This window comes from Gobius niger, assembly GCF_951799975.1.
Source record: "Gobius niger genome assembly, chromosome: 3".
NCBI classification, from domain to species: Eukaryota; Metazoa; Chordata; class Actinopteri; order Gobiiformes; family Gobiidae; genus Gobius; species Gobius niger.
The window spans coordinates 20,166,853-20,190,289 of record NC_136854.1 but is presented as its reverse complement, the minus strand read 5'-3'; the positions used below and the strand labels follow the sequence as shown (position 1 = coordinate 20,190,289).

General features: G+C 40.8%; 3 protein-coding genes across 3 annotated transcripts; 2 read left to right on the top strand and 1 right to left on the bottom strand.

The window, feature by feature from the left end:
• Nucleotides 1-2,291: 2,291 nt before the first annotated feature.
• Nucleotides 2,292-5,315, top strand: myoz2b (myozenin 2b; the record flags this gene model as incomplete). Its single annotated transcript, XM_079554459.1, has 5 exons — nt 2,292-2,373; nt 3,288-3,454; nt 3,795-3,885; nt 4,446-4,605; nt 4,977-5,315. 5 exons carry the CDS (start codon nt 2,292-2,294, stop codon nt 5,200-5,202), a joined length of 726 nt encoding a protein of 241 aa, XP_079410585.1. The 3' UTR covers nt 5,203-5,315.
• Nucleotides 5,316-6,839: 1,524 nt separating this feature from the next.
• usp53b (ubiquitin specific peptidase 53b) lies at nt 6,840-19,574 on the top strand. Its single transcript, XM_079553917.1, has 17 exons — nt 6,840-7,308; nt 8,245-8,425; nt 8,607-8,761; nt 8,912-9,004; nt 9,113-9,247; nt 9,422-9,535; nt 9,602-9,684; nt 10,166-10,271; nt 11,891-12,037; nt 12,617-12,766; nt 12,871-13,039; nt 14,233-14,346; nt 14,411-15,098; nt 15,317-15,375; nt 16,229-16,295; nt 16,368-17,167; nt 17,635-19,574. The coding sequence occupies exons 2-17, from the start codon at nt 8,356-8,358 to the stop codon at nt 17,709-17,711; spliced, it is 3,027 nt and encodes a 1,008-aa protein (XP_079410043.1). The 5' UTR covers nt 6,840-7,308; nt 8,245-8,355; the 3' UTR covers nt 17,712-19,574.
• A 577-nt stretch (nt 19,575-20,151) lies between these two features.
• fabp2 (fatty acid binding protein 2, intestinal) lies at nt 20,152-21,513 on the bottom strand. The gene is made up of 4 exons (XM_079553799.1): nt 21,079-21,513; nt 20,762-20,934; nt 20,457-20,564; nt 20,152-20,381 (listed from the first exon to the last, which is right to left on the bottom strand). The coding sequence occupies exons 1-4, from the start codon at nt 21,143-21,145 to the stop codon at nt 20,331-20,333; spliced, it is 399 nt and encodes a 132-aa protein (XP_079409925.1). The 5' UTR covers nt 21,146-21,513; the 3' UTR covers nt 20,152-20,330.
• Between the last annotated feature and the right edge of the window lie 1,924 nt (nt 21,514-23,437).

Genomic DNA, 23,437 nt, shown 5'->3' with positions numbered 1-23,437 from the left:
GCGTCCAGAAGCCCCATTGGCTCGGTGGATGAAGCGTTTATGTTTCCGAGCGGCCCGTCATCCATTGTGTCCTGTGTGAAAGCTGCTGGGCACCGCAAGTCTCTGCCAGAACCCCCGGAAGAATGGAAGCGCAGGGTCTCTCTTGATCCCGCACCTGTCACTAGGAGTCATTATCAAGTCGCTCCAGCTTTCCCGGCACCATCCGTAAGCAGGGCATTTCTGCCTGAGAAAAGGGCTTTCTGTGTGCCTCACTTCAGACCCGCTCAGCCTCCCAGAGATAACATCTTTTCATACTCTGCCCTTTATGGTCTAATAAACAGAAAACAATACTGCTAGGGCTAAGATTTAAAGGCACTATACCTGATTCGTATAGTAGTGGAACATTTTTTCCCTCCAACAATATTGTAAACTCGGATAATTGTAGAAAATGACGCATCTTACTATAAAGCATTTGTATACATTTTACGAGCGTGCAGGCTAGTTTTCTATATTATTTCTGTGATATGACCCTGAAAAGTGACCCTGCAAGTTGTGAAATGTGCCCATAAACTCATCCCTGTAAAACATGTGGATGTTAGAAATGTGTTGGAAAAGTTAGGGTTGAATTTGAATCAAAACTGAACATTTAAATTACTTGCTTCCGCTTTTATTGTTTGTAAACAATGAAACAATCAGGTATAGGTCCTTTAAGTGAGAAGTTCACCAGTCAGGCTTAACTACTAGTTCACTGGTTGCTTGTTGACACCCAGTATAGGTCTAGTTATTATTTCACTAATATCACTAGGCTTTTAGTGAGCTATTAATATTATACAGGCCTACTATGACATACAGTAATTCAGCTGTGATGTATTTTGTTGATTTGTTGTGGTGTCCGAAAACAAGAATTTGCAGCACCAAATACACGTTATGAAAGGTCATCTTCTCTCACCATTTAACAAGTGTGTAACTAGTGCGAGTAGTCTTTTTTTTTCTTTTATGTCTGGTGTTTTGATTCAATACTTATAAAATGCAATGTTTGGACCGTACACGCTAGTACAGTGGTTCCCAAAGTGGGGTCCGGATAGGGGGAAATAAGGAGGGTCTGCTCTGCAATGTCCCAGACTTTAGGAATGGCTGAGCTAATATATATAAAACCGATTTTTTATTTCAGTGTCCAACCCAAGACTGAAATAAATACAGTGTGCATTAAAGCCAGAGATTAAGCTGTCAGGCAACGTGTATTAGGATACCTTCATAAAAATATTTTGGTGACGAATTATTTTTGAGTCAAAGCCATGCATTGTTTATCAGTCCTTGTACCCTGTGCATGTGTTAGCAAATAAAGGTCTAGACCTCACATGTTGCTGTGTCTTTGAGATCATAAAGAGAGCTTCTATTTCACATTTTGTACCACGTAACTGGCCACATCTCCCGAGGGGTGATCCTTATCCCAAAGACATCCCTGACCATTTGCAACATGCCATCATCCCGCCTGCCTCCCCTCCTCTGTCTCCCCTTGGCCCATGGTGTTCGAGAGTGCTTTTGAGTGTTTGGCAGGTTAAATTTAGCCTATTGATGTAAGCTACATTCCATTCACAACAGACAGAGAGAAACACTGTCACTGAGTTTGGCTTTAGTGTGCAGGAGTGTGAAGATCAGGGAAGATCAGAGGAGCGGCTGAAGGTTTGACCCCTGAACCTGCTTCTACTGCCCCACCAGGAGACAGGTAGCACCGGGACGGCAGCACAGGTAAGGGCGCACCTCAAGGCTCAGCAAATAGGAGACTTTCCAAGGGAGTTCTACGGTAAAACGACAACCGCCTCTTGCCTAAAGCTATTCACTTTTCTGATTCAACTTTGATCACTTTCACACACAAAACGTATTCTCCCATTTACAGAGATTATTCCACACAATTAACTTGTATACGCAGTATCAGTTGTGGATTGTATTGTAGTTGAAGTACAGGTTACTTTCCATTTTGCTGGACAATTGCCAAGAGGGTGAACAATTTTATGTATGGTTTGGAGTGAAATAGCTTTTAGTGGTTATGCAATTTGCTATGTAGACCATTCATTGTAACCACCCGAGATATCATTACAACCCAGGCGAACAGTGGGTTATGTAACCTGGGACTGGGACTATAGTATTCAGTTAGAAAATGGACGTGAATTCATTTGCTGTGTTCCAACTGTTCAACATTTTCAACCAGTGCCATCACTGAACACATTGACCTTATATGTTTTTGATTTGCCAAATCCATCTTTCTTTTTGTGACTTGTGAAAACCCCTGTTTTGCATTTTCAGACCTAACAATGTCACAATTCTGCACGATGTCAACCGGTGAGAGGAAAAAGCGGGCTGCTGCCATTTGCCGAGAGGTCCATGGATCCAATGGTACGATCCACACAATATTCATTCTGATGTGGGGTTCAAAATGTCGTGGCTACACTCCAGCTCCAGCCATAAATAAGCTAATGGGGTGATTTGCTACCTCTGCTGGCTAATCCTTTGTGCCTGTGCCTTTTCCAAAGTCTATTTCAGTGTGGGTCGGAGGGTGAGGGAGGGAGGTGCGGGAGGTACCACAAAGCCAACTGTTTGGACAAGGTGAAGGCCCGTGACAGCTGGGGTACATTCGTCTGTTGGTAAAAACGAGGGAGCATTGGGCTCAAACTCTGGAGGACAATATTTTTAACAAATGGGTGAATCAGTGTGTAGCACATGTTGTTTTCGGGCAGTGTATCACTTACGGAACCTATGTGATCTTTGTGGAGTCTGTGTCCAGTATGACGAGTTTTCATAACTGTTAAGTGATTTATTTTTTAATTTTATTTCCTCCAAATGTTTTTTCCTATGCTTCCATTTGCCAAAGATGTAATTGGGTTATTTGGTCAACTGAACGCTGGTTATAGTTTTTACGAAAGGCAAAGTAGTGGCACAGGTAGTAGAGTTTCTCTGTGTCATAATCATATAGTTTTAAGTTCAAATCTTGCTCTCCCATTGGCAGAATCCCATTTATCTGTGCCATAGTGTTTAGTAGGATGTTTATTAAGATGATTGTGAGAGTCTAGTAAAGCCCTGTATACAGAAATAATGTGTCATTAGAGCCATGAAGCTATCACAGACAAAATGGTCAAGCTCCCCGTTTATTTTTAAAACATAAAACCCACAGATCCCACAAGGATCTCAGTGCGAAAATAACTGTGATCACGACACCCAAATGAACATGTAAGCACTATGTGCACTGTGTGATTGCTTACAAACTACTTTTCTTTTCAAGAACCATGGCATATGTTCTTCTGCTGTTGCAGGAGACACAATAGACTTGGGAAAGAAGCTCAGCACGCCCAAAGACATCATGCTGGAGGAATTGTCTTTGCTCACCAACAGAGGCTCGCGGCTTTTTAAAATGCGACAGAGAAGATCTGATAAATACACATTTGAAAGTATCCAGAATGAAGCAAATTCACTCCTCAGTGTAAGTCTTCTTTCAACTCGACGATATGGCAGCTTGTGTTGTCTGTGTGATGAGGAGCTGTGTCCACTCACTGAGCATATGTTGCAGAAATATGCTGTTGGATAAAGTGTACCAACACACTAGTGATAAGAGAGACATGTGCCTCGTGCTGTGCGCATCCTCCAGCCAATTCTTGTAAAGGCTTGCTGCCACTTCACTGAGGACCAGCTCTAGTTTATCAGTGTGTGCTGATGTGTGTGTATGGGTGAGTGTGTGTATGTGCTCAACTGTACAAGGACACGTGAAGCACAGAGTATTTACATTCAGCAATGATAAGCACCTGTTTCCATGTGATTTGCAGAATGACATAGATATGAACACCCATACAGTGGAAATCAACATAGACGGACCCGATCAGCACAGTACAGCAAATCCTGAAATCACTCTCTCAGGTAATGACACATAACAGAGCTTAAACTGAATATTGCAGGTATAATCTGTTATGATATCTCTGCTGTCCATTTGACCAGAAACAATATCTACATCCATATAATATGAACTTCACAGTGTGCGAAAACAGAGACAGATAGAAGATAGAAGACAAAGATAGACAGCGTTTGTATTAAACATAATAGCTTATTGTCTTTTTATTAGTTTTTGTTAGTTGCTTCCATTTCCCTGAGATAAGCGGTGCTCTTAGTGTGAATGCTCCTGTGGGTGTCATCTCCTGTCGACATATTATATGATGAGTGCACTCTTGAAGTATGTGCTATTTAAGGCCTCTGAATGTAATGACGGACAACTCAGTGAGTCTGTGTTAAGTGTTCCCCAAGTCCCTATTCACAATCCCATCTGCAGAATATGCCCTCAGATTTGAGCTCTAATAACTGAATAAACTTTACCCCCAAAAGTAAAATGGCCATGGCAGAGTTGTTATCACAAAGCTGTGATGTAGACTTGATCTGAACTTTATACTGTCTTTTAAAATGATTTGGTTTCATGTGTTTGGCAGACACAGCAGAGAACCTGAATGTATCCGCTTTGCACAAGTCGTACCACTCTCCCTGGGAAGAAGCCATCCTGAGAGACCCTGACCTGGCAGAGAGTCTCAAAGTGGGAATGTCTGGCCCTGACCCCAGGCAGGAGCTGCCCGAGTACAAGTGCTTCAACCGGTCAGTGAACTATTTACACTGTTGACAGGTGGTACACAACACAGCTTTAAGCAGCATTTGAAATACTGCCTTTTGCTAAAGCTAACACTTCTTGATTTAGTTCCTACAATAAAGCACAATTTAAAAATAATGAACCAATGGCACAAATGGCATGAAAACAAATAGATAGATTTTAAGATATCTCATGCATGGTTTGATAAAAGGAATCATATTTCCACTCCCAAGTCAGCTCACGGTCCTGTCGTTCTGTCCATCATGTAACCTTAAGATTATATACAGAGTGTTTTCTTTAATGCTCACGGATCTGGGAGTTTGGTATCGATAGTTAATTATGTACAGTATTCAACTTGACAGATTTATTCCCCTTGCAGAGTGGCTATGCCGTACGGTGGTTTTGAGAAGGCTCCCAGAGGAATCACATTCAAACTCCCACAGCTGGACCTGAACCCGCCCCGGTATCCGGAGCTGCAGGAGGTGGGGGTGAAGCGGCCTTCCTTCAATAGGATGGCCCAAGGATGGATATCTGATGGCACCCATATAATTGTTCCCACCATCACTCTGCAGCCACCTACAGTCCCTGAGTCTGATGACCTGTAATAACGTCAATGTGATAACATACAAGGTACCAGAAGGTTTAGCCCAAATCATGATCAGAAAACATAAATGCCTTTGCAGTTTTGTTAGTTGTCTTACAATAAACATAAGTTGAAAGCGTGTTTACTAAATATTTATGTACATAGCAAATTAAAACAAGTTGTGTAATACAGAACATTGTAAATTATAAGATGAGAGTATGGAATGTAAATAAAAGTACAAATGAAAAGCACTGAAACCTGGAATATTTCATTTTTAACGTGAAATGCAGTACAAGTACAGGGTGAGACAGGGCCTCATGTCTCATTTTGTTTTATCTCGGGAAGTTGCATAATCTCCAGAGTTATTACAGGAGACGTTTGTTAAATACTGTCTGTTTGCTTGAGTTATTGAAGCTGTTTTTAGAGACCTGGCTGGCGCACACACATCCAGGGGTGATATGAGAGAATCTAAAATAAAAATCCCAAAATAGCTCAAAAGTGGATCTGAACTGTGGAGAAAAAAAATGGTCTGGAAGTCTTTTTATAAACACAAGAAAGACGTCTGCATGTGTGTCTCAAGGGGATGCAGCTCAGTGCAAGAAAATGCACTTGTGCTGCATCAAGAACCTGCCACATGCTGGGTTTAATTCATTATTTTCAGCAGAGAATAAATGTCTTGCCGAGGGAAAGCATTCACGCATTACACCACAGAAAAGGATATTATTCTCCTTTCATCATATTCTTATTTTATGATGCTTCAACACGCTTTCTTGCTGGGAAATTCCCAAGCCGAACACCAAGGCAAGTCAATGTTTTTTGTAAAATCTGAAGGTTATGGTATGGTCACTTAGATAATAATAAAAAATAAAAAAATGTACTATTCCTTGACTGTCATTGATTATGCATGAAATCCTATGTTAGTGTCATCAAGCAGCAGCCACCACATCATTAAAGTACAAGAACCATCTGATAAATAATGAACAGACTTCCTCCCAAGCCTTGGAATCCCTAGTAGCACTATACTTTACAGCACAGTAATAGCATGATAATAGAATGGAAATTGCATAGTAAATAAAAGTGTAATGACATGGCAATTGCTCATAAAAACACACTCTCTTTGTCTCATGGTAATGTGACTAATACACACACACACTAACCCAGTACATTCTAGTATACTGTGTTAGTGCTGTAAAGAAAATACCCTACCCACCTTATTTAGAACAGACTCACAATGTAAACAAGCTACTCTCCAAGACAATATGGACTAGACAAGAGTTGGGAAGTGTGAATTTTGCTGACTAGCGCTTGCTCATGTGTGTGTGCACTTAAAAGCTGCTGGGCTCCGCAGGCGTTCCCCTGCCAGGCCTTCCATCTGCCCCCATTTTGTGACTCCATGTCCTGTTTACTGCAGCACTATAGCCACATAAGTAACATTTGATTCATACAAGTCAGTTCAGCGTTAAATATTCTAAGATGAGTGATTTCTATATTGGAAAAAAAACTATAACAGATCGTACACTGCGTTCTTCTTCTTTTTTTTCCTTCTTTTTTTTTTAATACATATATAGGCTATATGTAAATGCAGTAGAGGGGGTAAGCTTGGTGCCCACGGTGCTGCATGATTATGAAACAACTGAAGTCATGTGATGTCTTCTCTCATCATCATCATGACAAGTTGGAAGTCTGACCTTCCGCCAGCGCGCACTTCACCATGCACAGTCTGAAGATTGCTGTGGAGCGGCAATGTACTTGAGGCTACACTAGGGGCGGAGTTTGACCTCACCAAGTCTCAAAACATCACTAATCCGCGTCGGACATTCTGGCACAGGCCACCAACACTGGCCCGTTTGTGCGCAAATAAGGGACATTTTGCACCGAACAGCTGCAGCCTATTTGGTGTGTGTTTTTGCAGCGGCACTGTGATGTTGAAGCTGCTGTGCATGCACATGTCGGATGGACCGTGAGTGGTGCACTATGACAGATAGTGTGTTACATGCGTCTGGACATCTGCAGTGAGCCCTCGCCAGCCCCTGACTCGCTGGGATTCAGAAGTGCTGGGTGTTTTTTTCTCTCGCGTTGACAGCTGGAGCTCTCCGCTTCCTCTGACACCTGCCTTTATTATTGTGAGGTGAGTGCGCTTGTTTTGTTCCAACCATGTTTTGTCCAAACCGTTGCGGCAAATGTAGCTTCGCTAACGTACATAGTCAAGTCAGGAAACGTGCCCGCGACTGTTCTGCGCTGTGACGGAGCGACCGAACCACGCACTAATCGTTTATAACAAGGATTTATGTCCTCCTTATGAACCCAGCCCAACAGGAAAATGGTGCTTATATCATACAGTAGCCTATAGCCTTGTAAGCCTATAATGGCATCACATGGTGAGTCCGAACCAGGATGGCAAACAAACGCATGTGGACATATCAATAGCCTTTAGGTTTAAGACGTTATGTGGCCCAGACAATGTATTGAAGCTATAGACGATAGAGACTGTGTTTTAATAGGTTGCGTTTACGTTATTGAATTTGATGATGTCATAAAATCAGATGGATGGCAGGTCCCAAAATACTCTATGAAGGTGGGACAAAATCGAAGTCTCAAAATACACAAACTTGACCCTGATTTGGTGACTGGATCCACAAATCTGCCATGTTGAATCGTATGGCTCAGAGTCTTAGAAATTGGCCAATATCAAGCACATGTTCATGTATATTGTCATCACTCTGAGATAATAATTCTCCCCCCGTTCATTTGTGCTGACAGAGAAAACATTTAACTTTGTTTGATGTGAATTGGCATTAGCTGTAACTGAGTTGAAACATCACTTTGATGATGGTTTCCATAGTTACCATAGACTTCATAGCTGTCTACCACCTCAGCTTTAAACCATATACTCTTTACAATGTTGGGATGTCACGTGAATATCACCTGTTATAGTCCCCGGATTATTTGCTCCCCAAGCAGAATTGATCAGTTACCTCTTTATCCAGCCACATTAGTCCCTTTGCAAAAAAAAAAAAATGAAGCGCTTCTTTTTGTAAGCCCATTTTGATTGTCCTTCTTCCAGATTGTGTCCACATTTCACTCGATGTCCAGTGTTTCTGGTTTGGGGCTGCCCTGTGGCTGAATGATGCTGTGCACTAACCGCTGTGTGGGTGCCTGGGGCTGAGATGGACACATGGCCAGACCTCCACACCAGCTGCCAGCTCCCAGTATGTCCAACAAGTCTTCCTCCAACTCCGGAGAAGGTATCCCATCCCAGTCGTGTCTTGGCATGCTGACAATAAATAGACAAAAAGATAAAATAAATAATAACAATAATTTTAAAAAGCCCTATGTTCCTAGACGTTATTTGACACTATAGAAACATTGCAATCATAAAGACTGTGTGCTTGTCATTGCAACATCTCATTGATGTTTTATCGGCAGGTTCTAACACCAAGGCATGGGCAAAAATGTTAAAAAAATCCGGGGGAGGCCTGAAGAAATCGTACCAGCCCGGCAGCATGCTGTCTCTGGCTCTCACCAAAGGCCTTATCAACGAGCCCGGGCAAAACAGCTGTTTCCTGAACAGTGCTGTCCAGGTACAACATCTGGATCACAGCAGAAAATGCTTTACAAATTGTGCCATAGTTGAAAGTGTTTTGATAACTTTCTGTAGTCGTTATATTAGTGCTTACACTGGGATCACAGGCAACATTTCTGGTGACCTCCTTTATTTGATGCGTACACAGGTGCTGTGGCAGCTGGACATCTTCAGGAGAAGTCTGAGGCAGCTCTCGGGTCACTTCTGTCTTGGTGATGCCTGTATCTTCTGTGCATTGAAGGTTGATTGCTTTGTACATTCCATTAGTCAATGAAAAATTAGTCATTTTACACACAAAAAAAAAAGATAAACAATGGCCATGCCTGCTTGTCATGCCATTTCTTCGCAGAGTATCTTCAGCCAGTTCCAACAGAGCAGGGAGCGTGTCCTGCCCTCAGACAGCCTGCGTAATGCCTTAGCTGAAACCTTTAAAGATGAGCAGCGCTTCCAGCTGGGCTTGATGGATGACGCAGCTGAATGCTTTGTACGTAAACAAGAGTGGATTTTAATTTGCTGAAGGTGGAGTGTTATTGTGGAGTAGATGATCTTTCTTCTCCATTGACATTGAAGCATTTTTGAAAAAAATGTTTTGTTTATTTTCTCTCGAGATGAGGCACCTCCTGCATTATGTGATGTTTTAGATTTGCTCTAATTTTAGGAGAACATCTTGGAGAAAATCCATTTGCACATCGAGTCTGATACAGCAACTGACTCTTGCACCTCCAAATCCTGCATTACACATCAGAAGTTTGCCATGATGCTTTATGAGCAGGTAATTACACAGACGGAGATGCTTTTCAGCTGGAGTTCCCTATTTAAAATGCTGGTATGTTTGCAGTTTGTGTGCCGCTGCTGCGGGGCATCCTCTGACCCTCACCCTTTCACTGAGTTTGTTCATTACGTCTCCACCACTGCGTTATGGTGAGTGCTTGGTTTGGTGCCACAGCTCTAAAACCAGGATATTAAAATCAGGTCAAACTACTAATCCTGGTTTGAATATAAAAAAGTATTAAACAAGGTCTCAGCTATTTGATTGCATTTTACAGCTTTCCAAACTTGCCTCTCTGCCTGATATATTTGCGATCATTGTCGATAAGGGGGGAAGGAAAACCTGTTTTATAATTGTCAGTTTTATATATGCGCTGCTGGTATTTAAACATGAGGTTTAGGTTCTCTTCCAAATGCTTTATTTTGATAACCCACAGCAGAAATAGCACAGTCAGTATCTAGCTGATTATTCGTAGCCTGTTTGGTATCACTTCTATGTTTAAATATATTTTATTGCAAGTTGTCATTCCACTTACTTAGTGCATAGTAGACTGTAGATAAAATCTGTATTATAAAGTCATGTATGAAATGCTTTCTAAAGACTTTTTGCATGTTTTTCTTTGCGTTTGCTCAGTCAACAGGTGGATCGCATGCTGGGCAAGACCGAGCGCCTGAGGTCTGACATGTTTGGAGAATTGCTGCAGGCAACAAACAACACTGGCGATCTCCGCAGCTGCCCGGTATGGACAACTCTTAAACCATCTTTTAGACATTTTTTTTTGACAGGATGATTGGACTGACAGTATTAAAATGTAAACGACGTGGAAGCAGACAGTGGCAGCTAGTACTGAGTTATAAATAGCAGCAAAAGCTTATCCAGTATGTTTCTCTCATCTGCAATTTGCTGCTGCTCTCTCATTTTTGCAATGCATCAAATTAGCAAATGATATTCTTTTTCTCTAAATCGTTGTAAAAACTGCTGATACTTTACTGATACAGAGTTTTAATGGTCTTGTTTATGTGTCACTTAAAATTGAGTAAACATGCCTTTCAGTCATGTGACTTGTGTTGTTATATTGGCCATTTTGATTACCAAAGTAGAATTATGCAGTACTACAACATGTAACAATATCTCTACTCTGGATATAATGAAAGACAACTGATTGACAGTGGCATTTTTATGTAATTGTAATCATTGCTCAAGAAGATAAGACTAAAAACACGGCTTCAGAGACCGCACGTTTATGTGAAGAAACCAGTGAGTTAGCTGCTCAAGACGTTAGAATGCTACAGGTTAGCATTTAGCTTCAACACAATAAGCCTCTCCAAGAGAAAGCCCTGCACCACACGCCAAACATCTAGCCTCGGATACAACATGTGACAGTTGACGGAATCAACTGTCAATGGTTGACAGTTGCTAACCAGTAGCATGCTAACGTCTTCAGCAGCATAAACACTGACTCAGACTGAAACTCTGTTGACAAAACAAACTGTACAAGGTTTTCAGTTTCCTCTTTGATGTGCTAATGTAGTCTGAGAAGTGAAGCAGATCTTTTGTAAATCCTGCTGTAGCTCAACAGACAGAGCTGCTACGTCTGAGCCACATTTGCTGGTTATATCACATAAACGTGCGTCTCTGGGGCTGTGTTTTAACTGTTGCGCAATGATTACGAGTACATAAAAATACCTCTGTTGTCTTTCATTTTTATCCTGAGTAGAGATATTGTTACATGTTGTAGTACTGCATAATTCTACTTTGGCATTCAAAATGATTGATTGATAAACTTTATTGTCCTCAATGAGTAGTAGTTTTCAAACTGAGATATCTTGAGCTTCTTCAGGTGGTACACAGGGTCATCTGCAGTTTTAGACTTTATCCATAGTTATTATTATTATTATTATTATTATTATTATTATTATTTTATTTTATTTTATTTTATTTTAGATACTTAAGAGGTCAAATATTGTATAAACATTATTTTATGTGGCGAGAAGCACTGAGCTAGGGTATACGCATTATTATTTCTGTCATCTTATTTTTACTTTCTCCTAACTTGATCCAAACAGGACAACTGAAAAACTAGACCAAAGGAATGTCACACTTCATAGGTCTAAAAATTACTCTATTCCACACTGACAAACATGTCGGGTTTCTGTTTGAAAATAAGGAAGTCATTTTCTCTTCAGAACTGTTGTTAGAAGACTTTTGGCCCAGCTGCCTTTTTCTGAAGTGCCAGAAATAGGGAAAAAAGCAATATGCTAGTGGCTTGTTCAAACATTGACTTTTATCACTCGGCATTTATTTTTAATTTAGTTCATAAGATTCCAATAACACGAGACGGTACTGTACATGTTTTAGAGTGACTGTGGCCAGAGCATTAAGATCCGCCGTGTGCTCATGAACTGTCCTGAGATCGTCACTATTGGGTTTGTGTGGGACGCCGAGCAGTCGGACCTGACAGACGACGTCATCAGGGCAATCGGGCCTCGACTCAACCTGACCGGGGTAAGGCAAAAAAACATCCTTAAAATCAGCATTTCTTTTCACCATTTAACATGTGACTGCTGTAAGAAGTAGCAAAGTAAAAGTACTAAATCTAGTAGTGATTTTTTTTCTCCACAACGTTTAAAAAAAAAAACACATTTATTTTTAGAATTACCTTTTTTTGTCGACACACAATTCTCCACTAAAATAGCATTTCACTCTTTGGTCTTTAGTTGACAAACCTGCTGTGAAAGTAAAGTTGCAAGTGGGTAATTAAATACTTTTTGGAATTTACGTAAAATGCATCAAGTTCTTGAACCTTTAATTTAAAAATAAGTTGTTGTTTTTTTTCAAATCAATTCTAAACAATGGTGATGATTTGATTGAATAATTACATATATAACATTTTTCAACACCAGTTGGTTCTATCACGTATTCAATGCAAATGTATCAGTAGCTTTGCCCCGTGTCCATAAGAAAACATATTTTAGTCAAACAAATTTACATTACATCTACATTCTCCTTAAAGTGGTGAGCTGTTCTATGCTGTGAATGAGCTGTATCTGGACATGAAACTTGTCTCAATTTTCTCTGCTTCAGCTGTTCAACCGTGTGACGGATGAAAATGCCAAACGCAGTGAACTACATCTGGTGGGGATGATCTGTTTTTCGAGTAAACATTACTCAGCCTTTGCCTATCACACCAAATCTTCCAAATGGATGTTTTTTGATGATGCTACTGTAAAGGAGGTTAGAATCCCTCATATTAATCTTCTCTATCCCTATTCACATACTGTCTGCTGATCTGCACTACCTGCCAGGGCCACTCTCACACTGTATTCTCTGTTCTTCAGATTGGATCTAAGTGGAAAGACGTTGCGTCCAAATGTGTCAGGGGACATTTTCAGCCACTCCTCCTGTTTTACACCAATCCTGAGGGAACGGCAGTGTCAAATGAAGACGCCCCTCGACAAACCACTATGTGCCCACGCTACAAAACTCAAGTCAACGGGGATGTCACAGGTATGGAAATGATTTTAGGTGTTTTGAAAATCCCTGTGTCTGGTAAATGTATAGTTGTTAGTGTTACAGTGTGCCACTGAAAGCACTAAAAAGAGCTCTTGATGTGAGTGCCAGTTGTAGTGTGTTTTGGGATTGGGGTGGTGCTGTGCTAGCGCCAGCTCAAGGATTGTCCTGCCCTGTGCTGGCTTGAACTTGACATGAGGATGATGCCTCTGTTGCACGCAGATTACCACCCACGCCTCCTCCCTAATCCCTGTTCCTGTGTCCCTCCCATACTTCACTCTTCCTCTGCACATTCGCATGGATTCACTTATCCGGATGGGTTTTTGGGAATGCCAAGCAGCTTGTTTTGATGTTTGGGCCTGAGTGTAGCATGTTGTCCTGTTATGTTAACTAATATGGGACTGGAAAGTAAGAGTAAGTAATGTATTATTATTATTATTATTATTATTATCATTATTTTTTTTTATTTTTTTTTATTTTTTTTAAAGTTTTATAGCATGTATTTATTTAAGTTGTGGTTATGCCTGGTCTTGGTCCGACACTCTTTGCTTTCTCTATTTCAGTATTAGTATCTTATTTAACATTAGCCACAGTAATTCATCTCTTATCGAAGTAATTAAACTGTACCCCTTCGTTGCTGCTTATTGTAACAACTGATTGTTTGCAGGGAATAATGTTTGTGTCAATTACTGTAACAAACATTAACTGATAATAGTTTAAGGACTTTTTTCTTTGGCTTTTGATTAGGTGCATGAATTTCGATTCAATTTTCTGTCCTGTAAGAAATCCCTTTAAAAAGAGCATTTAAAGTACAAAAGTAGCAACTATTAATGGTAATGCTTTTGCAAAAGATGAGGTGAAGACAGTTGTTCACCCTTCACACAGTATATCTGTGCCTGACTTATTTATAAATTTTACATTTTACAATTATGCAAAACCATAAACAGACAAAGTATAACTTCAACAGTAATTGCAACACTTTGGGGGTGTGGAGGTTATTTGTCAAGGCAGGTGCTAAATAGCAAGTGCAAGATGAACATTAAAATGTGCTATTTTGTGGCTATGTTGCACCTAATTTACCATTTGAATTTGCCTACATGACAGATTTGATATGTAAATGTGAAAATGTACGTGGTATTAATTTTGAGCAAATGCTTGGTAAATGTTACTATCACTGTTACTTTTTTCAGTGAAACACCCCCAGGGCAGTCCCAAAAAATATCAAGATCCTTTCATGGAGAGGGTATGTGACGCATCCCGGAAGGATAAAGGGCATCGGAAAACTGACTCTTTGCAACATAAAGGTAAAGATGATGTACACATATACAGTACAAGTGTCAAGAAAATGACAGATTTTTTTCTCTTTAGGCGCGGCTTATGGTCAATCTTCTTCTCCACCAGAAAACGGACCTCGGCTTCCTCCAGATCACAGGCCGAAAACATATCCACGCCCTGAAAAGTCCAACCGCTCCAGTCGAGCAGCTCAGGACTCACGCAGCACACAGGGGGCTGCACACATCCGCAAAAACAACCTCTCTCCATGTCGTTCTCAGGATCAGGACAGCAGTCAGGAACACTGGGAAAAAGGGAACCGTAATAAGACCAAGTCCACTTGGAGACCCATCCGAGAGGTTCTGAACGTGGACACTGTTCTGAATGAGCTTGAACAACGCCGTCAGCAACAGCACGACAGTCCGCGGCGCAGTAAGCCTCTGTCTCAGGACAGAGTGCACTCTGAACAAAAAGAACGTGAGCGGGACTCTGCACACAGAGATGAGCGTAAGCAGAAGAGTTTAATGACAATTTATGAAGACGAGCACCGCCACGAGACAGAGAGCTACAGCTCTGTTGACTCAGAGAGGGTACAGCAGAGAGGAAGCCGACTGAAGGGGGGTCCCAAGACGCTGCTGCGCAGTGAGACGTGGACCATCCAAAGAACAGAGTCTGGCTATGAGAGTAGTGACCGGCTGAGCAGTGGCTCCACAAACCCAGACTCCCCGGGTGTCGATGGCTTTGTGTTAAAAGACCCCAGAGCAGCAGAGGCACAGTCTAAAAGGTGAGATGTGCGTTGAGAGAAGACTTATACTTTATGTAACTACTTTTCTTACATAAGATAAAGAAAGTTCACGTTCTTGCTTAACAGCAAAGACATTGTACTGTATATACCCTTGGATGACCACCATTGTCTCCATATTAGTGAATCTTAGTAAATGTAAAGTTTCACCAACATTTTGTGTCACACCTCACAGACTGACCCTTCTGTGTCTTTTTCAGTCAGCTGCACCAAAAGGGGGTTGAGTCAAAGCCAAATCTCTCTTCACCATCTCACAGTGGTAAGATCACATGCAGCAGTTTATGTTCTTCTTAATCTGTTAATTTAGGATAAATGATTCCATTTGTGATGGGATTGAAACATGCAAAAGGAAGGTGTGGGCTGCCAGTATATTTATTTAGCAGATATAGTGCTAAAGATTGATTAATTTCTGAGTGATCTCTAAGCTTGGACTGGCTTCTTTAACCTCCTCACCCAGTCAGCCCTGCGCAGGCAGTAATCTTCTGATAATCCCACAAAGCTTGTTCCGATAGCACAGCTGGACTCTTCCTCTGGCATTGTTATAATATGTGCTGATGCTCTTCCGTGAATGTACCTTGGAGACTTCACGGAGGTTGTGTGTCTACAGCCAATGTTCCCCTACACCAACTTCCACATCTAACTGAGCACAGACCTCTCCAGGGCAACAGCTAAGAAAAAATAACCCATCTATTTTTAAGGGACAGGAATTCAGTGCTGTGGTGCCTCTTGCTGTACACACACGGCTTCCTCCAGCTGTGAGGGGCCAGAGATTAGGGCCACACTGCTGCCACCTGCTGGACTCTAGTGCTCTATATTGTGTTCTGAACTCAGATTCAATAATGTTTACTATGCACTGTATGTGGGTTTACACCCTCAGAGTTAGATTAGGATGGATTACAGCACAGATCCAAGAAAAATGACTTGGAATGGATCAGCACATCTTTAACCCATGAGAAATACAAAGGAAACATCTTGTCAGTTGTATAATATATTAATCCTTTGCTTGTTGAGGTCTGTGTTCGCAAACATGGCTACTATATTGTGTAGATTGTTGATTTTTATACAATCGACTAATTTTACTTGTGTTTTGTATTTTGCATTCATACATCAAGCCAAATCTCAGGGAAAGAGCCATGACCAGGGACCTCATCCACATCTTAAGAACAGTCCAAGTTTAAAGTAAGTGTCCATCTTACACATTAAGTACTTGCTTATTCTAGATGTTTTGATATTACTATTATATTTCTGCAGACGGAAGTCCAAGTACCCCTCTGGCTCGTGCAGGAAAGTGCCACAGGACAGAGACTGCAGCAGCTCTGAACAGCAGGAGGCGCCGCACTGTCGGGGGCATAGTGCAGACAGCACAGTCCTAAGACACATGGCCAAAACCAGCAGCTCAGAGTGGAACAGCTCTGATGATCTGCCGCTGTCGGAGCCTGAGGACAGAGACAGTGCCTATCGCTCCCACAGCGAGCCTGTCACTTCTGATTCCCCATGTCCCCATATAACCCTGGCCTTTCCTCTCAGCAGTGCGAGCTCAGAGTCTCATAGCGCGAGTTCAGAGAGCCAACTGAACAACCACAGCACAGGCCCAGCTCACGGCCGGCCTGGCGCACGGGCCGCCCCACACCAGGGGGAGACCAGTCACAATGCATTTCGTCCCAGAATGCTCCAAGAACCTTTCTCCTCTCCCCATCTCTCCACCTCATCCTACTCAAGTCCTCACCGGAAAAGTGACATCTCAGGTCACCGAACCTTCTCAGATGCGAGCTCTAAGTCGGGCTCGGATATCGAGAGGAGCACCCCATCGTCCTGTGACAGCGAGGAGAGGCTCAGTGGCCCCCGAGCAGAGCAGGGTCCTGCACAGGAGGTGTCTCTGACCACATATTTCAATGTAGATAACTGCATGACGGAGACATACCGTTTGAAGTACCACAACCAGAGGCCCCTAGTCCTCTCAGCCTCTGTGCCCCGGACTGCTGTCCCGAGTGAGCGCAGAGATAACACTGACACACATTCACAAGACGTGCCAAAAGCCAGACCTGATACAAGTAAGTCTCCTGCCACAACTCTCACTCCATAAACTGCTTCTGAGTTTCTAACTGAAACATCTGTCTAGACTGGGTTTAAAGGTTCATACACTTTATAATCCATAAGAATAAAAAAAAATCAGACTATTACAAAATCATTGCTTGTTAGACTCCCAACAATATTTTTTCGCAATAATACAGAGGTAACTTGTACCGGTAATTTACCCCAATAAACCTATGCTATTTCAGATTAACATACATATGGTTACTCTTTAATCAATGCAGCTAAATTATCTTGCACTGTATTCATTACACAAGGTTTGAGTTCATTTTACTTATCAAAATATACATTTGTTACCACAAATATTTTTGTTTGAAATGGCAGTACTACAGAACTCTTCTGTGAACATTTTGTACACATTTTTTATAACAAAGTTACATATTTTTTCAAAAATATGATTTATTTTATTTTTCTTTTTTCTTAACAGGCCATAATAGCAATAAACCCACAGCAAAATGGAACCCAGTGTCAGCCAAAGGACTGGACGAACGAGGTTTTTTATGAGGGCATTGATAAGCAGTGTTTACAGAGGTGGTCAGTAAAGTACTAACTGGATGCCAAAGAGTTTACAGACCGATCATGTTACTAACCCCGATAGAAGGAATATATTTATGCAAGAAGTCTGTTAAATTAGTGTTAAACAAATAGAGCCTATACTGTCTTCCATTGTCCTGCTGCGGGATTTAGTTTGCACCAAAACATTTATGTTTGCACAAAACAACACATTGCTATTATTGTGCAATATTCTTTGAGATGTGCTGCTGAAATGAGAATGTACCTGAATGTAGAGATGACGTTCTGTATGCATTAATGAACAGAATGAAGGAATGTGAAAAACAAATATTAATTTATTCGGAATTGTTGTTGAGAACATACTTTATATCGAAGGCTTGGAAAGATTTTGGCAGCTCACTATCTTTGTATGCATTGAGTGTCTGAGGTTAATTATTCATCACTTGTCAGTGTTTTTACAGCCATAAGTGGTCAATGAATGACTATGGGCTAATCCTATTGGTTACATATACAATATGTAAAATCACATGAGAAAGGTCATGTGATTGAGCATCAAATTAATAATTTAAAGACAAATGCTCATCTGATACAGCCTAGAGCTCATTCATCAAGTCATTTTTACAGCCCTGTGTTTGTCCATGTTTCTTGCACAGATTGGCCAGACATTATATCTACGACACTATATCCACGATGAACAGGCCTAAGACACTCTTTATGTTCTCAATCCTGCATGTGGCCTTCACAAGATCCTTTTAGCATGAGCATGAGCATATAAGATTCTTGAGCAACGAAACATTATACTGGACTTTAACCAAGTATATTGAAATTTAATGATTAACTTGTATTTGTAATTGCAATTGTTATTCTGCATCGTTTGTATAAAGAGAAACACTATTGATACACAGTAAGATGAGTTAACCTGAAATCCTACATATTTTCACTTTTTCCAAATCACTACAATTATTTGTACGTTTTGCACTGTTACTTTTGTCACCAAGTCTTTCTTTGTTGCTTCTTCAGAACCCCCCAAAACTGCACTGTTTTTATGAAAATTACACATAACGTATCAAACATGTCACCTGGTACTACACACAACATACAGATGCCTTTAAAGTGGATTGTGCTTCAGTGTTTGTAAATACCGGTGTTCTTTTTTCTATTACTACGAAACGGTTTCAAATAGCAAATTCAACTGTCACTCATCCATGCTTAAGATGCCTCACTTGCCAAGACTTGAGTATGTTTCTCATCTGTGTAGACTCATCTTGTGTCCTTTTTGTCATTTTCCACTTGACACGCTGCATTGTTGTTGTTTTTTAGGTGTGTCAAAAGTGCCTTGTCATTTTGAATAATTTCTGTTGTTATTTTTGAGACCTGGAGTATGCAAATCCTTTTTAAATATGCAATGCCAATAGCGACATCTGGTGGCATTTGTGTCAGCTGACCCTGTCCATGAGAGGACTTAAGTCGATATGAAAAAGTATATTTAAAATCCTAGTATACATGAATTCCAATGTGCTTCCCTTAAAGCTTTATTTACATATTACGGTGGCCTGAGTTCAGTCCCTGAAAGTCACGGTTGGCAATTGCATTCATTTTTGCTGTTGTCATTTAGACTATTCATCATCTGGCACAGAATCTAATCTTCAATACAAAAACAATTGCAACTCCGTACTCCTCCTCACTGCTATTATGTGACTTGATGTACCCCAAACACTAAATCCTACATTCATACCTCTGAGTGTGTACATTTGGTTCTCAGTACTATGCTTCAGTGACAAACTAAATCAAAAAGGAACATGCAAATTGTCAACACCTTATATTTTTGTAGATAATATATATTTATTTTTATTCATTGTTAATAAATACAATTTCAAGAACTGTATCAATAAGATGTGGTTTGTGTTTTTTTTACTGAAAAGTAAAATATTTCTTCCTGACTTCTCTGAACTTATCTAAAGTAGTCACCTGCACTAGGTCAGAAAAGGTTTTGATGTGACGTTACGTTTTAAAGAATGGTAGCATGTGCCTTTTAACTGTCAAAAATGCAGATGTTTTGACCTGGTTTATGGTAAATATGACTAATTGCTGTGCCTGTCGCTTCATTAATAAAAACTTGGTCAAGTTTACAGTCCTCTGTCAGCAAAAACTAAGGTGAAATATTTATTCTCACTATAGTTTATAAGGAGGGGAAATGAATTAGTTGTGCAATAGGCATTACTGAATCATGCAGGACCAATTGTTGACAGTTGACAGGACTTTAAGCCGATCAATATGACTAACAATTACAAAGTTCAACAGTGTAATTCCCCAAACTGTGAAACCCTCAGGGTTATATCGGCACCTGCCCTCCATCTGAAATTATAACATCAAAACGTGAAGAAACACCTTGTCTACTTTTTGGAAACTTTTGCTATTATGGAAAACACCTGAGCAACTGAAGGATAACACACAGACAGTATTACTTACTGTGAAGTTTATTATTTCAAGTATCAAAACCAGGGGAAAAATAATAAATGTGTGTCAGAGCCACTCCCATGTTGGTGCAAGAAGTGGGCGAGTGAGTGCAATTATGAGAAAGGGAATCTTGTTGTGCCGACCAGTTTTCTCTTAACCTCTCTTGAAAATCCTTTTGGCATCAACGCCTTCGTAATTGTAGGTCTGTCGACAAAAAACAGAAATGATTACTGCAATTTCTAGAAGCTGTATGATGTTGTTGGTTAAATATGCTCTTACCTGTACAAGTTCGTCTCCAACAATAACTCTTGTGGTGGTGAGTTGTTTGCCGTTGTCCTTTCTGTTGAAAATTCCCTTCAGCAAGTCTCCTTCCATGGTCCATGAGCCCTATAAATCATGTGATGTGAGGCCTTATCTCTAGGTTTACAGTCAACATTAAGGCAGTTGGCTTTTATATTTCTTAGATGTGGCCTTGCTTTTAAATATAGCATTGTTTAACAGCCTATAATATATTGCTTTTAGAATGTTATTAAATGCACCCTCTCTAAATTGCCATGGTCTTATGTTTGCATGCTCAAACTCACTGATAGTTCTGTCCCATCTGCGAGGCTGTACTCGAAGGTGACTCCCAAGGTAAAGTCCAGCTCCAAGGTTCTAAAGTTACTGCTCTCCTTCACGTGAAACTTGTCTCCGGTCTGTTCCAAGATGATTTTGAGGTTGTCGTGAGACGCCAGCTTCCTCTTCGCCATGTTAATGCCTGTGTCAGTCCCACCACAAACAAACACACGGGTTAAGGCATGCAACTGTGTCACCTGTCCACATGACGGTGCTTCAGAAAATGCTGTAGTAGTTGGTGGAAGTAGGAGTGTTTCAAGGGAGAGCTACTATGTTGTTCACTCACCCATTTGTTCCATAAACTTCTCATAGTTCTCATTGCGGTCGATCTTCCAGGTGCCGTTGAAGGTCATGGTGGTGGCTGGCAGGCTGATGGTGAGCAGTGCAGGACTCGGTAGTGACAGGGAGTGCAACTAGTGCCACAGACCCGCCTTTTAAACCTGGCCATGCCTTATCACTTCCTTTATCTCGAGGGTGATGTGGCTGTTTAAAGCTCATACTCGCCCTGAGGCAATATACTGTATCCACAATACTCTTTCACTCAATTACTCAATAGTCAATGGTTCCAAAGGCATGCGTATTGCGTACTTGAAGCATCTTTGCACGCTTAGATAGTAATTCCCAGGTGGAAATAGGTGGGTTAATGAGATTTTCAGTAAATGAGTAGTTTTATACTTCATATTTCATCCATTATGGGGCCAGTTGCCTTTTTCACAGGCGAGATCATAGACTACTCATAAAAGTGCACATTAAAAAGTGAAGTTTATTATAAACTAGAAATGCAATGGCTGTGCCATTGCGATTGACTGCGGAATTGCGGGAAGCGAATGCAGAAATTGCATAAACTGTTCAAAGTGCATACATTGCTTAATTTGCATAATCTAATTTGCATAAACTGGTAAAATGCATAAAATGTCATGTTGCATGAACTGTATAAACTGCATAAAGTGGTAAAATGCATGAATGGGTTAATTTGCATAAATTATGTAAATTGCATAAACTCCTATAAAGTCCTAAATGGCATAAACTCTTAAGTTGCATAAACGCTTTAAAATGCATTAACTGGTTAAATCCCATAAAGTGGTTACTTTGCATAAATTATTAATATTGCATCAACTTTTATATTCCATAAACTGGTCAAACTGTTGAAATGGCCTCAGTGCTTGATTGGCAGAAGCTGCACAAATGGCTGAAAGGCCTGGAGTCTCCCCATTGGCTGGATTCCCCCATACGCACCAATGCAAAAATTTCAAACTCTCGTATAAAAAAACTGGAAAACTGCAGAAGCCAATTTTTTCTCAAAACCCACAAGTTGCAGAAGCTGAACATGCACAAAGTGCAGAAATTGCATAAAATGCAGAAAAAAGTGCAGAAAAGCATGGATTTGCGGCAGCCCCATTATAAGTCAATGGGAAAAATCGCCGACATTTTGGCCGATTGCGGAAAAACCGTAAGTTGCAGAAGTCCCAAAAGTAATAGCACCCTTCTCCTCAACATGCGGAACGTTTTGATGCATAACTTGCATAAATTGCACAAAGCATGAAGGTGCTGAAAGCTCTAGAAAATCGGGAAAAAGATGGAAGAGGAATAATAATAAAGAACATGAAAACCAACAATTAAGCTTTTACTTAAATGTGTAGCGCTCAGAAGCATCACCAAATGTGTAGGGGAAATAACAGTTCCAGGTAATAGCTCCACAAGTGCTTCCTATTTAGATAATGGGTGTCACTTTTCTGTGAAATGTTGCATTTTTTGAAAACTCAAGGTTACTAAACAAGCTGAGGAAAAGTACACCCAACACACACTGTTTTTTGTGAATCAGCTCAGCCACTGGTGGACTGTTGTAGCCCTTGTAGCTGGGCTTCCACCTGAGCCGTCACACCCTTGGAAGGACCCTTGCAGCTGGAGTTTTTTTAGCATGCTACTTCTGCTGTGTCTTGAGGGTTTTGTGACTATGATCTGACGTGTTTAAAAATGTTAAAATTAAGTATTTTCCTCCCCCTACACGTTCCAGCCGTGCCCTAATGTGTAGAATGCGCCCAGACCTGTTCACCACAACTGCCTCTAAAATCCTGCACTGTCACTCTTAATTCGGGTCCGAAGTGCTGTCATGCACGAGCTTAATATAGGGACTGCAGTTACGCATAAGACCTGAGGTAGCAGTAGTGAGCTTAAAATGACCAACTTGCATCTAGTCTCTTTAAAATCCTTTTCAAATAAGTTCTAACTTTAGTTTTATAATTTAACTTTTTTTTGTTACTTCTCCTTATCCTAGCAGAGCTGGGGAGTAACGCTGCTACCCATTCTCAAAGTGTAGTCCTATCCTGACTGGTGTTGGGTCATCAGAAACGCCAGTATCAGCTCTGATCTTTATCAGCACAGTTCTGATATAACAAATGTCTTATCAAGAGTTAATATTAAACAGTACATTTAGTTCTAATTTAGCTTCTACTCGTGCATCTCTTCAACACTCCACCACAGATACAGCTATCTAACTTACTAAGTTATCACTACGAACTACAGTGTCCTTGCCTTAACGCCAGTTAACTGAATTATGCTTCTTACTCACCTTACGGTGCACTGTGCACAAGACCTTTGTATGACCTTGCTCTCAGAACAGATCTCTCTTATCTTAGGGAGACCTT

Bases quoted from the DNA above. Each gene is read 5' to 3' on its own strand.
- usp53b (XM_079553917.1), top strand. From the start codon at position 8,356: ATGGCCAGACCTCCACACCAGCTGCCAGCTCCCAGTATGTCCAACAAG. The intron at 9,685-10,165 runs GTGAGTGCTTGG...GCGTTTGCTCAG, and splicing joins GTCTCCACCACTGCGTTATG to TCAACAGGTGGATCGCATGC. The intron at 13,040-14,232 runs GTATGGAAATGA...TACTTTTTTCAG, and splicing joins AGTCAACGGGGATGTCACAG to TGAAACACCCCCAGGGCAGT.
- fabp2 (XM_079553799.1), bottom strand. From the start codon at position 21,145: ATGACCTTCAACGGCACCTGGAAGATCGACCGCAATGAGAACTATGAG. The intron at 20,565-20,761 runs GTGAGTTTGAGC...CATGATTTATAG, and splicing joins CAGATGGGACAGAACTATCA to GGCTCATGGACCATGGAAGG. The intron at 20,382-20,456 runs GTAAGAGCATAT...TTTTGTCGACAG, and splicing joins TTGGAGACGAACTTGTACAG to ACCTACAATTACGAAGGCGT.